Genomic DNA, 15,503 nt, shown 5'->3' with positions numbered 1-15,503 from the left:
CAATGATATATTTTTAATTCACCGCCCTTTGACATACCAATCATCTTGAACCTGTCACATCAGCTCAAAGCCAAGTAATCTAGTGATACCAAAGGCAAAACATTTTTTGAGTCTCTTTTCAATATGGTCTCACTTGCAGGCAACAGGGATTAGAGGACAGTGATTCCAAAGTGTGATAAACCTAATTTTCTGACTATTTAAACTACTTTTCATAGTTTTTATACATAATGACTTGATAATCAGGTGCACTTCAATTTGAGACTGTTATTCTCTGTGCACAATTCCCCAATCTGTGCTGCCATTGAGCACGACTCACAGCAGATGCAAAGCCTCTGAGAATTTACTGATTGAAACGTTAAGTAAGTTGCAAAATGCTGGCTTCTGCACCTGATTCTCCAATCTACACTCACATTGGGCAACGTTGCCTGTTATGAGTGAAGTCTAGCAAAATTAACATTTTTAAGAATTGATCAATGTTGAAGATTGAAGACAAGAAATGTTGCCATTCACGAATATTAGATCAAATAATCAAGCTTGAATTAAATTTAGGAAATTATTAAATAATGAGTAAAAATCTTCTTTGACTGCAGGCCCTCCTTTATAAAATGAGCTTGGACTATCCTCAGCTAATTCATGGAGGGCCACTATGTAAGATTGCCCCTAATTCAGCACTGATAGGGAATCTCACTCAGAGACCAGGGGATGACTACTATAGAAAACATGACATGTCATTCTGGTAAAGTAGAATGTGCTGTTCTGAGATTGCAATTGAGGGTCATTGCTGGGACAAAGTACGAAAAACCTTACTCTGCACCTCACTGTGTTATATCTGATGAATATCTTATGCTGATATTGGATGTCCAAAGTAATCCTTGTCCCAATTCTAACATTCCTTCCCTTGACAAGACCTTCATAAAAAAAATTTTAAGATTTGGAAATCTGAAAAGGCGGGTGAAGATTTTTCAGTACGATAGTGCCACACACACTGACTGGTGTTCAAAGGCTCTCAAAATTGTTCATTGCAGTTTTGCCTGCTAATCTTTCATTCCAATTTATCTGGGTCAAATCCATTCTTACCCCATTGAAGTTGGCTTTCCCCCAATGAATTATTTTTTGTCGATGTCTGTTCCGTAGCCAACCTAAGCGGTACGATACAATAATCTCTGTTCCTTAAATGCTACTTAAATGATCTAATCGGCTCATTTAATTCCATATACCAGGTCCAGCAATGCCTCCTTCATCATTGGACGGAAGCATATTCCTGTTGAAGGTTTCCTGAACACGCTACAGGAATTTTTTCCCCTCTCTGCCCTTTGGATTGTTACTATCCCAGTCTATATTCAGATAATTAAATTCCCCCATTAAAACCACTCTATAATTCTCACACATCAATATAATTTCATTGCATCTGAGCATCTTGTTGGCACGCTGTAGACTATACAGAGCAATGTGATAGCAGCTTTTTTGTCCCTTAGCTCGAGGCAAATTGATTCTGTCCTTGACCCCTCTGGGATATTCTCTCTCCAGTACAGCAATGTTTCCCTTAATCAATATGGCCATCCATTTGCCTTCTCTTCCATTAACCTCTTTCCTTTATACCTCATTTCCAGAACCAGAATTTCATGTTCCCCCGCCAGCAGACTTTTAGGTGGGGGAGCGGGGGAGTCATGAAATTAAGGAACTGGATTCCCTATAGATTCCCATCTGTCCGCACAATACTGTAAATTTATGCTGGGGCAGGCAGGGCCTTGGACAGGAAGCCCGCCCTCGCCCCAATTGTTTCCCGCCCAACCTCAATTTGTATGATGGCAGGTGAATCTATCTGGCATGGGGGAAGCCCATAAAGGACGGGCCTAGATCATGGGTGGAGAACCTCCATCAGAAATTACCTTCTGATTGCAGCACCCCTCCACCCCCCAACCCCCGTAAGGTTCAGCAGCCACTGGATCCCCCTCCCACCCCAGTCTTTTCCCTGACAGCCTGATTGCCGCCTATGCACCGCAACCCCCTCCCCCAACCCACCCTAGTCCCTCCGCCCCCAGGCCTTTCCTACTCTCCCCATCCAGGGACCCTTAAACTCGATGGGCCTCCTTCTGCACTGTAAATTCTATGATTCTATAATTTGTCACTACAAGAGTTGGAGAGCTGAAATGCAACCATGCAGCTGCGCAGGCCGCTGACAGCCCACTGAACTTCCAGGGCCACGGGTCATTTAGGTGTCCCCCCAGGCCACTGCCCTAGGTGCCCTCTGGCCCCAGCCGACCCATCAGCTGTATGGGCATGCTCCAGCACAACCAGTGCCATCGTATTGGCTGGGATGTGTGTGTGTGTGTGTGCGTGTGTATAATGTGTACAAGCGGGGCTGCAGCTTGTCAGCCTCTCGGGTGTGAATCACAGACACAGCGAATCCCGCACCGTTTTCATTGGAATCAATTGTGTTCCATGTGGCTAGCCCCTTCACAGTCGCTGAATCGGTCCAGGTTCGGAGCAAGTTTGGCTGTTGTGAATGTCCACAAATCCTGTGCTGGCGTCAACATTTAGTCTCAGGAATGGAGAATCCTGCCCGTGGTTATTAATTCACTTGAATGTCAGAGTCCAGAACATCAGAGTCCAATGAGGATTCCTTAAAGTAGGAATTAACGTTCAGATAGGTTCAGCGAGCTGAAAGTTATTGAATTCCTTTAAAGTTGATGATGATGCAAAAAGATGAGGTTGCTATCCAGAGCCTTGGCCCACTCTACAAGCAATGGCAAGAATCCTCCAAATAATCAGGTTTCAAGGAGGTTTAGATGTAAGGCAGACTTTGTTGTCATCCTGGAGCTCCGCTTTGATGTTGACAGTCTAGCTGTTAACAGCAGACTGCCCTTCGAGACCTTGGGCGAGTTTCTGCGACCCCCCCCCCAGAGAATTCTGTCCCGAATTCTCTGCCACCAGAGATTCGGCGGGGGCGGGAATCGCAACGCGCCTATTGGCGCCCCCCCCCCCCCCCCCCGGCGATTCTCCGGCCCGCAATGGGCCAAAGTCCCTCCGCTGTCAAGCCTCTCCCACCGGCGTGGATCAAACCACCTACCTTACTGGCAGGAGCAGGTGGCGCGGGCGGGCTCCGGGTGCCCCCACGGTGGCCTGGCCCGCGATCGGGCCCAGCGGTCGGTGGGCGGGCCTGTGCCGTGGGGGCACTCTTTTCCTTCCACGTTCGCCATGGTCCTCACCATGGTGGAGGCGGAAGTGACCACCTCCCCTGCGCATGCGCAGGGATGACATCAGCAGCCATTGACGTTCTGGCGCATGCGCGGACTTCCGCCGGCCGGCAAAGTCCCTTCGGCCCCGGCTGGCGTGGCGCCAAAGGCCGTTCCCGCCAGACGGCGGAGCGCCAACCACTCCGGCGCAGGCCTAACCCCTCAATGTGAGGGCTTGGCCCCTAAAGGTGCGGAAGTCTCCGCACCTTTAGGGCGGCCTGACGCTGGAGTGGTTCACGCCACTCCATCAGGCCGGGACCCCCCGCCCCACCGGCTAGGGGAGAATCCCGGCCCAGAAATCTAACAGGAAAATAATAATAATTGCTTATTGTCACAAGTAGGCTTCAATGAAGTTACATTTAAAAGCCCCTACCAAAACTTTCTAACGGTCAAAGGAACTTAAGGTATGTGGTGATACCCATTGCTGAGTCAGTTTCGGGTTGTCTTTGGTCAAAATCCATTGCTCACTTTAGGTGATAGATGATGGCTATTAGCACCTCCACAGATATAATGAGTTTTGATGATATTTTCCCTCTCTTTGTTATAAGCAGAGGCTGGGATGACAGACTGTCTGCTGCTCCCTAGTTTCATTGATTGTAATGAGTTCACACAACGATAGATGTGAAATTCACAGGGCAGTGGTTTGAGCTTTGTTCTGCAATTACTTTTGGAAGTTTCCAGAACTTTATCCAGCTTGAAATCAAATGGTCTGTAGCAGCTATGCTAATGGTCCAGCAAAGTCCATTTTTAAATAAGCAGAAAGTAAAGTTTGATTCAACAGTTTATGGTCTCTTCCATGTCTTGTGGACATCACACCCTCCCAAACAGTACGAGCAAGAAATTGGTACGGAATATTAAATGGCCGATGAATGACCCCGCCTGGGAAGAGAACACCAGAGGTGATTGTCTCTCTGGACACAGAAAAGGCCTTTGACAGTGTCGAGTGGAGGTACCTCAATGAGGTACTGGAACGGTTTGGGCTGGGGACGAAGTTCACCTTGTGGGTGAAACCCCTGTACAACGCCCCCAAGGTGAGCATTCAGACCAAAAACACCAGCTCTGAATACTTTCAGCTGCACAGAGGCACAAAGCAGGGATACCCACTGTCCCCGCTCCTGTTTGCCCTCGCATTCGAAGCCCTGGCGATTGCTCTGCGAGACGCAAAAGGCTAGAAGAGCATCCGAAAAGGAGGCAGAGAGCACAGAATTTCACTCTATGCGGATGACTATGAGTCTGCACCAGCCCTTGGAAAGAGCATCTTACCCAAGCCCACACTTCCACCCTATCCCCGTAACCCAGTAACACCACCCAACCTTTTTGGTCACTAAGGGCAATTTAGCATGGCCAATCCACCTAACCTGCACATCTTTGGACAGTGGGAGGAAACCAGAGCACCCGGAGGAAACCCACTTTTCCCTCCCCTGCTGAGCAACAGAGCCAGTTGTGGTGCCACTTTTCAGGCTGCTGTTGTTTTCCCCTGATAGGCTATCCCCCCAACAGTATCCGAAACGGTATACTTGTTAGAGAGGGGGCATAACCACAGGGGATTCCTGCACTGACTGCCTACCCTTTCTAGCGGTCACCCATCTGTCTGCCTGCACCTTGGGTGTGACCACGTCTCTACAACTCTTACCTAAGATGCTTTGCGCCACCTACATGCTCCTAGGTGCATCCAACTGCTGCTCCAACTTAACCACGCGGTCTGTGAGGAGTTGCCATTGGTTACACTTCCTGCAGACAAAGTCGACCAGAACACTGGAAGCGTCACAGAATTTCCACATCTCACAGTTAGAGCACTACACCCTGCTGAGTGACACATTTTTAAAAATTTAGAATACCTAATTCATTTTCTCCAATTAAGGGGCAATTTAGGGTCCGCAATCCAAAATGACTCAAATCGTTATTCGATTAAGTTACGATTAACTATATGGTCTCTGGCTCTAGATTTTTACTGTAAAATTAAATGCTAAATACTAATCTCTGCCTTCAGGTTTAGTTACTCCTCTACCAAGTTAAGTACTTAGTTTTAATTAGCTTTTTCAATATTTTTATTTCAAATTTAACACAGATTCAAAAAGGTCACAGCTTTACTGTGATGCCTCTTTGTTTCCCCACCCCTCCACAATTTGAAAATACAGAGAGACACAGACACAAATTTCACTGACGCGCTTAGACTGCAGTCCCGATTTCTCCCGCTCAGAGACACAGACACAAATACAATTTACCTTCTCAGACTGCAGTCCCGATTCCTCCCGCTCTGCTCCGCTCCCGATATGAAGGACATACCTGCCTCACCTGCAACTCACCAATCAGCTCTCTCCCTTGTAGTCACCTGCAGCAGGGCAAGGCCACTCACTGGAAACTTGTGCAACATATCAAGGGATTTAAAAAAAACACCTCCACCCATCCAGCTTTGAATTCCCACCAACTTCAAATTCCCAAACTCACTCTTCAATATTACTGCAGAAACTACTGGGCACGGACAGTAAGGAGAGGGTGAACTGTGGGGACATCTACGGAAGACTGCTGGAAAGGGCAAGAACACCACTGGTCGGAGCGAGCCAGAAATGGGAGGATGAACCCGGGACGGAAGTGGGCTGGGGATTCTGGAGCGAAGCTCTAAGTAGGAGCAACTCCACCTCCTACTGCGCAACGCTAAGCATCATGCAGTTTAAAGTGCCGCACAGAGAGGGCAGCACGGTGGCGCAGTGGGTTAGCACTGCGGCCTCATGGCGCCGAGGTCCCAGGTTCGATCCCGGCTCTGGGTCACTGTCCGTGTAGAGTTTGCACATTCTCCCCGCGTCTGCGTGGGTTTTGCCCCCACAACCAAAAGATGTGCAGGGAAGGTGGATTGGCCACGCTAAATTGCCCCTTAATTGGAAGAAAAATGAATCGGGTATTCTAAATTTATAAAAGAAATGTTTTTTTTTTAAATGTGGTGCACACCCTAACTAGAATCCGAATGAACAGGTTCTTCCCGGAGGTGGAGGATAACTGCGAATGGTGCCAGGGAGGCAATCCACACTCACATGTTCTGGGCATGCCCCACATTTGTCAGGTTCTTGACAGCCTTCTTCAAGGCGATGTCCAAGATTGTGGAGATGAAGGTCGAGCCATGCCTGAGAGTGGCAGTCTTCAGGGTATCAGCCCAGCCAAAACTACATATGGGGAAGAGGGCTGACGCCCTGGCTTTTGTTTCCTTAAACGCACGCCAAAGAATCCTACTCAGCTGGCGATCAGCAGCACTACCCACAGCTGCAAGCAGCGCCGGCCCTAGGGTTGCTGGCGCCCCGGGCAAGCTGAACTTCGGCGCCCTTGGGGGGGGGGGGCCGAGACGGGGGCGGGGCCGAGGGGGGCTGCGGGGGGGCGGGGCCGGGCCGAGAGGGGCGGGGCCGAGAGGGAGGGCGGGGCCGAGAGGGGGGCGGACCCGGGGGGGAGCGGACCCGAGGGGGGGGCGGGGGGGCGGACCCGAGGGGGGGGCGGGGCGGGCGGACCCGAGGGGGGGGTGGGCGGACCCGAGGGGGGGGCGGGGCGGGCGGACCCGAGGGGGGGGGCGGGGCGACGGACCCGAGGCGGGGGGGGGCGAGTGGACCGAGCGGCGGGGCGGACCGAGGGGACGGACCGGGGGGGGGGCCGCCCTGGGGGAGTGCGGCCACACTGGGGGAGTGCGGCCACCGCGCATGCGCTGGTTGGCGCCGGCCCAACTGCGCATGCGCGGGACCCGAGTCTGGCGCCCCCTAGCACATGGCGCCCCGGGCGACAGCCCGAGTTGCCGGTGCCTTGAGCCGGCCCTGGCTGCAAGCTGGCTGGCAGACCTGTCAGACTTTCTCCACCTGGAAAAAATCAAATACACCATCCGAGTGTCAGATTAGGGCTTCCACAAAGTGCGGGGGCCATTCATCAGCCTCTTCCAAGACCTAATCGAAGCCAACAGTGACTAGAGAAAGAGGGAAAAGGAGAGGAGGCTGCAGGGAGCACCCCCCCCCCCCCCCAGAGAACCCACAAAGACAACAATAGACACTGCTTAAGAGAGGAGCAAAGTACTGCAATGCGACACCTAGGTCGAAAGGGGATGCCAGGAAAGAGCCTGACTATCGAGGTGGGGGAGGGGGGAGCAGAGAGGGTGGAGAGCAGGGGGGGGGGGGGGGGGGGGAGGCCGATGGACTGAATGTATGTAAAATGTGTAAATAAGAAACATCATAACATGTAAATATCAGGTGCATTATATGTTAAACTGTTGAAAAATGAAAATGAAATTAAAATCACTTATTGTCACGAGTAGGCTTCAATGAAGTTACTGTGAAAAGCCCCTACTCGCCACATTCCAGCGCCTGTTCGGGGAGGCTGTTACGGGAATTGAACCATGCTGCTGGCCTGCCTTAGTCTGCTTTCAAAGCCAGCGAATTATCCTTGGCTAAACAGCCCTTGTTTATACTGTAATAATTGGAAAATGCCAATAAAAACATTTAAAAAAAAGAAATTGTTACGGGCTTTGCATAGGTCACACCTCCCCCAAAACCGGTCCCAGTGTCCCAAGAATCCAAAGCCCTCCCTCATGCACTATCTCTTCAGCCATGTATTCACCAGATCTATCCTCCTATTTCTAAATTCACTTGCACGTGGTGCCAGGTGTAATATGGGGCGAGATTCTTCGCTGCCCACGACGGGTCGGAGAATAGCGGGAGGGAGGCCCCGACATTTTTCACGCCCTCCTGCTATTCTGCCCCCTCCACGGCCGCCCCACGACACGAATCGCTGCTCGCCGTTATTTACGGCGAACAGCGATTCTCCCCAGGCCGTGGGCCGAGTGCCCAGGCCTTTACGACCGTTTTTACGGCAGCAAACACACCTGCTTGCTGCCGTCGTACAAAACGGCCGCAACATGCCTATTCTGGGCATCCAGGGCCCCGATTGGCATGGCAGTACCACGGCCGTGCCAAGGGGGCATGGGCCCGCGATCGGTGGGCATCGTAACGGACGCACTCTTTCTCCCTCCGCCGCCCCGCAGGATCAGTCCACGGGGCGGCCGAGGGAGATGACGGCCCAGCGCATGCGCGGGTTGGAGCCGTCCAACCCGCGCATGCGCGGCTGACGTCATCATGCGCGTCAGCTGGCGTGACGCTTGGCGCACGGACTTAGCGACCGTCGCTAAGTCCACGATGCCGTGCTTCACGGGGCCCCGCTGCTAGCCCCGCCCGGGGGGAGAATCGGGTCCCGGGAGGGGGCGCGGAGGCTGCCGTGAAACACGGCCAGTTTCACGGCAGCCTTTACGATTCACCGCATTTACGGAGAATCGCGCCCATGGAGATTGCCAGTTTTGAGACCCTGCTTGCTAATTTCCTACTTAGCTCCAAACTTTTGACTACAGGACCATATCCCTATTTCTATCTATGTCCAATTTTCTTTCAATCACATGGCCAACCCAGAATCTCATCAACTCTTACCTCCTGTCATTAGTGTGTGTTGGAAAGGTTTGCAGGCTGGTAATTAACCTGTTGGCTGGGTTATGAATGCACCTTCCTCGTCCATCAACTCCTGGAGTGGAACTCAAAACCGGAATTTCTCAGCTCCGAGGCAGGGACCCTACTCACTGCACCAGAAGACTTCTGTACACCACTTAATATCTCCCATCCCCAAAGAATGGAGGTTAAGAGTGGCCACGTGAAGATGTTATCCTAAATACTGTTATGGGCCAGGGTTTAGAGAACCCCAAAGTGTATCATGGAGTTCACCTGACCCACAACTTTTAATAGATTGTGGTACGGGGAGCACACGGCCCACTCTACAGGTGTGGTACAGCAGAAATGGAAAAGTATTTTTTAAAACAAAACAATGTTTATTCTATGAACTCAAGTTTACGTTTCTAAAACCAACAGTGAACATCTTGGCAACCATTAATTCAAATACAACCCCCAAAGAATACAACACTAAGTAATCATTTAAGCTTTCCTTTTTAACATCCAGAAGACTTAACAAACCTTTAAACAGAAGCACATCAGGGGTTAAATTCACTACTGAAAACATTTATAATTCTGAATTCACCAAATGATCCAGAGATAGTCTTTCCTGGCAGAGAGAACAGCAGTACAGCTGCTTTGACTTCAGCTGCAACACACTGAAAAACAAAACCAAAAAGACAGACACACCCAAGCTTTTTTTCAAAGTGAAACTAAAAAGCAGAACCAGAGCTCAGCTCCATCCACACTCTGACATCACTGTAGTAACATGAACAGCCAAACATTTCTTAAAGCGACATTCTCATGACAATACATTTCATAATGCATTGTGTCACTAATCTACCTCTGAAAGATATGAGAAGAGAACAATGTTGGAAATATAAAATAATTTTCAGTAACATTTTGAGTTCTGTGCCAACAGGTTGAACCTCCAGTCTGAAATAGACATTTTCCAAATGGACAAAGAGGCTGTTAGTGAAAGTCAGAACCAGACAGACTGGCAAACACCCTCCTCAGGTCACCAGCAACTACCAGCTCAAGGTTGGGCTTCTTTGACATATCTTCTCAATTTATGCTTTTTCTTTTTTTTTGAAGCACCAGATCGTTCCAAAAATAACCCTGTGCGGGATTTTGTGCTCCCGCCCCCACGCATATTTTCCGGCAGAGTGGGCTGCCTGCCATTGGCCTGTGGCAGGATATGGCAGGGCTTACACAAGATAGGCTACAAAACAAGGCCAGGCACAATCTCTGATGCTGAAGCATCCCTCCCTGGTGAACTGAACAAATTCTATGCCCGCTTAGAACTATCAGCCAATACATCAGTGCCACCCACCCCAACAGCTCTGGACACACCCATACCCACTATTACAGCCTCGGAGGTAAGAGCTGCCTTCTTGAAAGTAAACTCACGGAAAGCGACGGGCCCCGACGGAGTCCTGGGTGAACAATCAGAGCCTGCGCTGACCAGCTGGCAAGTGTATTCACAGATATCTTCAATACCTCACTTCTCCGCTCCGAGGTCCCCACCTGCTTCAAGAAGACTAACATAACATAATCATTTACACAGTGATGCCCCTTGCTGCAGAGAGCATTCATCTCTTCCTTGTTACATTTGTGTGTTGAGGACTGAGAGATGCCACACAGATCCCATGTGGATTCATGGAACGACCGGCTAGCAAAACAATTGAGAGCAGCGGTAACCTTCAGGGACACTGGCAGGGTATGTTCTCCCAGTTCAAAGAAGAACAAGGTAGTTTGCCTCAACAACTACCGGTCACACTGGATGTTGATGGGATTGGATCCCCCCCATTTTGTTGTTTCCTGGCTCCTTTAGTTCTGAAACCAGCAGTTTCACTTAATTGAGATGAAATTATTTTGTAGCTTCGGAAATGAATGACTGTATTCTGATGACAATTAATTCATAGGACTCTCATTTATTTAAAACACACATTTTGTTCTGTCAATTTCAGCTGCAAGGTCCCCAGTAATTACAGGCAGATCTTGGAATACACAGGAATTTTCTTCATTCCTTGAAGTTCAGAGAAAGCAACAACAGGGAGTTCAGGATGGACTGAAGACTGGGTCTCTGGACAGAAACTGGGCTCTTCAATCCGGTATGATGGACAGAAAGAAATGGTAAGGAGTCAAATTGTTTGGCTAGATTTCTCTTGCAATTTGAATTTGACATTGTGAACCTTGTACCACATTGGTCTGGCAGTAAATCCTATAGTATAAAATGGGAAGCTTTGATTTTCCTTTATACATTGAACACTACTTGTCAAAAGAGGTGGTGAATCATACCTGCCATATTCTGCAGGAGGAGATGATGCTGCATGAACTGGGAGAACATACCCTGCCAGTGTCCCTGAAGGTCACCCCTGCTCTCAATTGTTTTGCTAGCGGGTCATTCCATGGATCCACATGGGATCTGTGTGGCATCTCTCAGTCCTCAACACATTGGATTGGATTGGATTTGTTTATTGTCACGTGTACCGAGGTACAGTGAAAAGTATTTTTCCGTGAGCAGCTCAACAGATCATTAAGTACATGGGAAGAAAAGGGAATAAAAGAAAATACATAATCGGGCAACACAAGGTTTACAATGTAACTACATCAGCACCGGCATCGGATGAAGCATATAGGGTGTAGTGTTAATGAGGTCAGTCAGTAAGTGGGTCATTTAGGAGTCTGGTAACAGCGGGGAAGAAGCTGTTTTTGAGTCTGTTTGTGCGTGTTCTCAGACTTCTGTATCTCCTGCCCGATGGAAGAAGTTGGAAGAGTGAGAAAGCCGGGTGGGAGGGGTCTTTGATTATGCTGCCCGCTTTCCCCAGGCAGCGGGAGGTGTAGATGGAGTCAATGGATGGGAGGCAGGTTTGTGTGATGGACTGGGTGGTGTTCACGACTCTGATGTTTCTTGCGGTCCTGGGCCGAGCAGTTGCCATACCAGGCTGTGATGCAGCCAGATAGCATTCTTTCTATAGTGCATCTGTAAAAGTTGGTAAGGGTTAATGTGGACATGCCGAATTTCCTTAGTTTCCTGAGGAAGTATAGGCGCTGTTGTGCTTTCTTGGTGGTAGTGTTGACGTGGGTGGTCCAGGACAGATTTTTGGAGATGTGCACCCCTAGGAATTTGAAATTCCTAACGATCTCCATCTCGGCCCCGTTGATGCTGACAGGGTGTGTACAGTACTTTGCTTCCTGAAGTCAATGACCAGCTCTTTAGTTTTGCTGGCATTGGAGGAGAGATTGTTGTCGCTGCACCACTCCACTAGGTTCTCAATCTCCCTCCTGCATTCTGACTCATCGTTATTCGAGATCCGGCCCACTATGGTCGTATCGTCAGCAAACTTGTAGATGGAGTTGGAACCAAATTTAAATGTAACAAGGAAGAAATGGATGCTGTCTGCAGCAAGGGACATCATTGTGTAAAGTTCACACTGGATCAAGCTAGCCAGGCTGCTAGATTTCTGGGTTTCGTGGCAATTTCTGCATTGCTTAGAGTTTGGTGAGCGATCCATTGCACACATGTGGCTTTGAGAGCTCCATAGCAGCAGCTCTGATATTCATTAACAGGAAAGGGTTCCACTCACAAAACGTTCAGCTGGTGTGGCCATCAGAAGTACATCATGCACATTAGTGCCAGGTATCCTTGGAGTTGCCATGACCCAAAAATCCTGAGTCATTCCCAGATGCCTCAGATACTCACAGGGCCACGATGCTAACAGGACTGGCTGTTGGGTGATAAGGGGTACATGCTGAAATGATGGTTTATGACACACATGCGCCATCTTCAAAGTCTGTAGAAACATAAAGAATAGAGCAGGAGTAAGCCATTTGATCTAATGCGCCTGCTCCACCATTCATTCTGATCATGGTTGATTATCCAACCCAGTAACCTGTTCCCGCTTTCTCTCATATCCTTTGAACCCTTTAGCCTCAAGAGTTATATCTATTTCCTTTTTGAAAACATACAATGTTTTGGCCTCAATTGTTTTCTGTGGTAGCGAATTCCACTGGCTCACCACTCTCTAGGTGAAGAAATTTCTCCTCATCTCAGTCCTAAATGGTTTACCTGTATTCTTAGATTGTGCCCCTGGTTTTGAACTCCCCTGCCATTGGGAACAATCTTTGTGATCAACTCTGTTCAGTCCTGTTAGAATTTTATAGGCTTCTATGAGATCCGCACTCACTCTTCTAAACTCCAGCGAATATAGTCCTAACCAAGTCCAAAAAAATCTCTCCTAACATATCAGTCTCACCATCCCATGAATCAATCTGGTAAACCTTCACTGCACTCCCTCCACAGTAAGAGCATCCTTCTTCAGATAAGGAGACCAAAATTGCATACTATTCCAGGTGTAGTCTCACCAAGGCCCTGTACAACTGCAGCAAGACATCCCTGCTCCTGTACTCAAATTCTCCCGTTATGAAAGCCAGCTAATTGCTTTCTTTACCAACTGCTACACCTACATGCTTATTTTTGGCAACTGGTGTACAAGGACACCGAGGCCTCGTTGCACATTGCTCTTTCTCAATCTATAACCATTCAGATAATAATCTACTTTCCTGTTTTTGCTACCTCACATTTATCCACATTAGACTGCATCTGCGATGCATTTGCCCACTCGTTCAAATGGTCCAAATCACAATGAAGTATCTCTGCAACCTCCTCACAGCTCACCCTCCCACCAAATGGTCATCTGCAAATTTGGAGATATTGCATTTAGTTCCCTCATCTAAATCATTGATATATATTGTGAACACCTGGGGTCCTAGCACAGATCCTGCGATACCCCACTAGTCACTGCCTGCCATTTGGAAAAATACCTATTTATTCCGACTCTTTGTTTCTTGTCTGCCAACCTGTTTTCTATCCATCTCAACGCACTACTCCAATCCCATACGCTTTAATTTTACACACTAATATCTATTGTGGGACTTTATCGTATGCCTTCTGAAAGTTGAAATCAACTACATCCACTGGCGCCCCCTCGTCAACTACACTAGTTACATCCTCAATGAATTCTAGTAGATTTGTCAAGCATAACTTCCCTTTTGTAAGTCCATGCTGACTCCATCCAATCCTGTCACTGTTTTCCAAGTTCCCTGCTATTAAATCTTTTACAATGAACTTTAGAATTTGCCCCACTACCGACATCAGGCTGACTGGTCTACAATTCCCTGTTTTCTCTCTACCTCCCTTTTTAAATAGTAGGGTTATGTTAACTACCCTCCAGTCTGTAGGATCTGTTCCTGAGTCTATAGAATCTTGGAAGATGATCACCAATGCATCCACTATTTCTAGAGCTACTTCCTTAAGTACTCTGGATGTGGATTATCAGTCCCTGGTGGTGGTGAGTTGCCTTCTTGAACTACTGCAGTTCTTAAGGTGTAGGTACATCCATTGTGCGGTTAGGGAGGGAGTTCCAGGATGTTGCCCCAGCGACAGTAAAGAAGCGGCAATATATTTCCAAGTCAGGGTGGTGAGTGACTTGGAGGGGAACCTCCAATTGGTGGGGTTCCCAGGTATCTGCTGCTCTTGACCTTTTAGATAGTGGTGGTCGTGGGTTTGGAAGGTGCTGACTAAGGAACCTTGGTGAGTTACTGCAGTGCATCTTGTAGATGGTACACACGGCTGCCACTGTTCGTCGGTGGTGGAGGGTTTGAATGTTTGTGGAAGGAGGAGCAATCAAGTGGGCTGGATGGTCTCGAACTTCTTGGGTGTTGTTGGAGCTGCACTTATCCAGGCAAGGGGAGAGTATTCCATTACACTTCTGACTTCTGCCTTGTAGATGGTGGACAGACTTTGGGGGTCAGGAGGTGAGTTACTCGCTGTAGAATTCCTAGCCTTTGATCTGCTCTGGTAGCCACAGTATTAATGTGGCTAGCCCAGTTCAGTTTCTGATCAATGGTAATCCCCAGGATGTTGATTGTGGTGGATTCAGCGATGGTAATGCCATTGAATGTCAACGGGCAGTGGTTAGATCCTCTCTTGTAGGAGATGGTCATTGCCTGGCACTTGTGAAGCACGAATGTAACTTGCCACTTGTTAGCCCAAGCCAGGATATTGTTCAGGTCTTGCTGCATTTGGACATGGACTGCTTCATTATCTGAGAGTTGCGTGTGACACCGAATATTGTGCAGTCATCCACAAACATCCCCACTTCTGACCTTATGATGGAAGGGAGGTTATTGATGAAACAGCTGAAGGTGGTGGGCCTAGGACACTACACTGAGGAACTCCTGCAGTGATGTCCTGGAGTTGTGATTTTTGACCTCCAACCACCACAACCATCTTCCTTTGTGCCAGGTATGACTCTAACCAGCGGAGAGATTCCCCTGATTCCAATTGACTCCAGTTTAGCTTGGGCTCCTTGATTCCATACTCGGTTAAATGCTGCCTTGATGTCAAGGGCAGTCCACTCTCACCTCGGGCGCGATTCTCCGCTCCCCAGGCCGGGTGGGAGAATCGCGGGAGGGCCGCTCTGGTACCCCCCACGATTCTCCCACCCCCCCCAAAATACTGTGTCGCGTTTTGCGACACACCGCTCGGAGAATCGTGGGTCACCATTTTTCATGGCGACCCGCAATTCTCCGGCCCGGATGGTCCGAAATGCCTGCCGTTCCCGACCTGTTCACGCCGGTGGCAACCACACCTGGTCACTGCCGGTGTGAAAATGGCGCCAAAGGTTCGTTTGTGGCTTGTGGGGGGCGGAGAGGGGAGTGAGCACCACGGCCGTGCTCGGGAGGGGACTGGCTTGCGATCGGTGCCCACCGATCGTCGGGCCGGCGTCTCCAAGGGACGCACTCT

The 15,503-nt window shown here is 49.1% G+C and overlaps 1 protein-coding gene across 2 annotated transcripts in view; it reads left to right on the top strand.

The window, feature by feature from the left end:
• Positions 1 to 15,503, top strand: part of LOC119962960 (LIM and calponin homology domains-containing protein 1-like) — a 502,229-nt gene that overhangs the window by 452,809 nt on the left and 33,917 nt on the right. For both annotated transcript variants that reach the window (XM_038791315.1, XM_038791316.1), the window contains 2 exons: positions 9,615 to 9,733; positions 10,663 to 10,828. In XM_038791315.1, the coding sequence (XP_038647243.1) occupies positions 9,615 to 9,733; positions 10,663 to 10,828 (285 nt within the window). The remainder of the gene's footprint in view (positions 1 to 9,614; positions 9,734 to 10,662; positions 10,829 to 15,503) is intronic.

The sequence above is a fragment of the Scyliorhinus canicula genome, chromosome 3 (genome assembly GCF_902713615.1).
Source record: "Scyliorhinus canicula chromosome 3, sScyCan1.1, whole genome shotgun sequence".
In the NCBI taxonomy this organism is placed as follows: Eukaryota; Metazoa; Chordata; class Chondrichthyes; order Carcharhiniformes; family Scyliorhinidae; genus Scyliorhinus; species Scyliorhinus canicula.
This window is presented reverse-complemented; position numbering and strand designations above follow the sequence as displayed.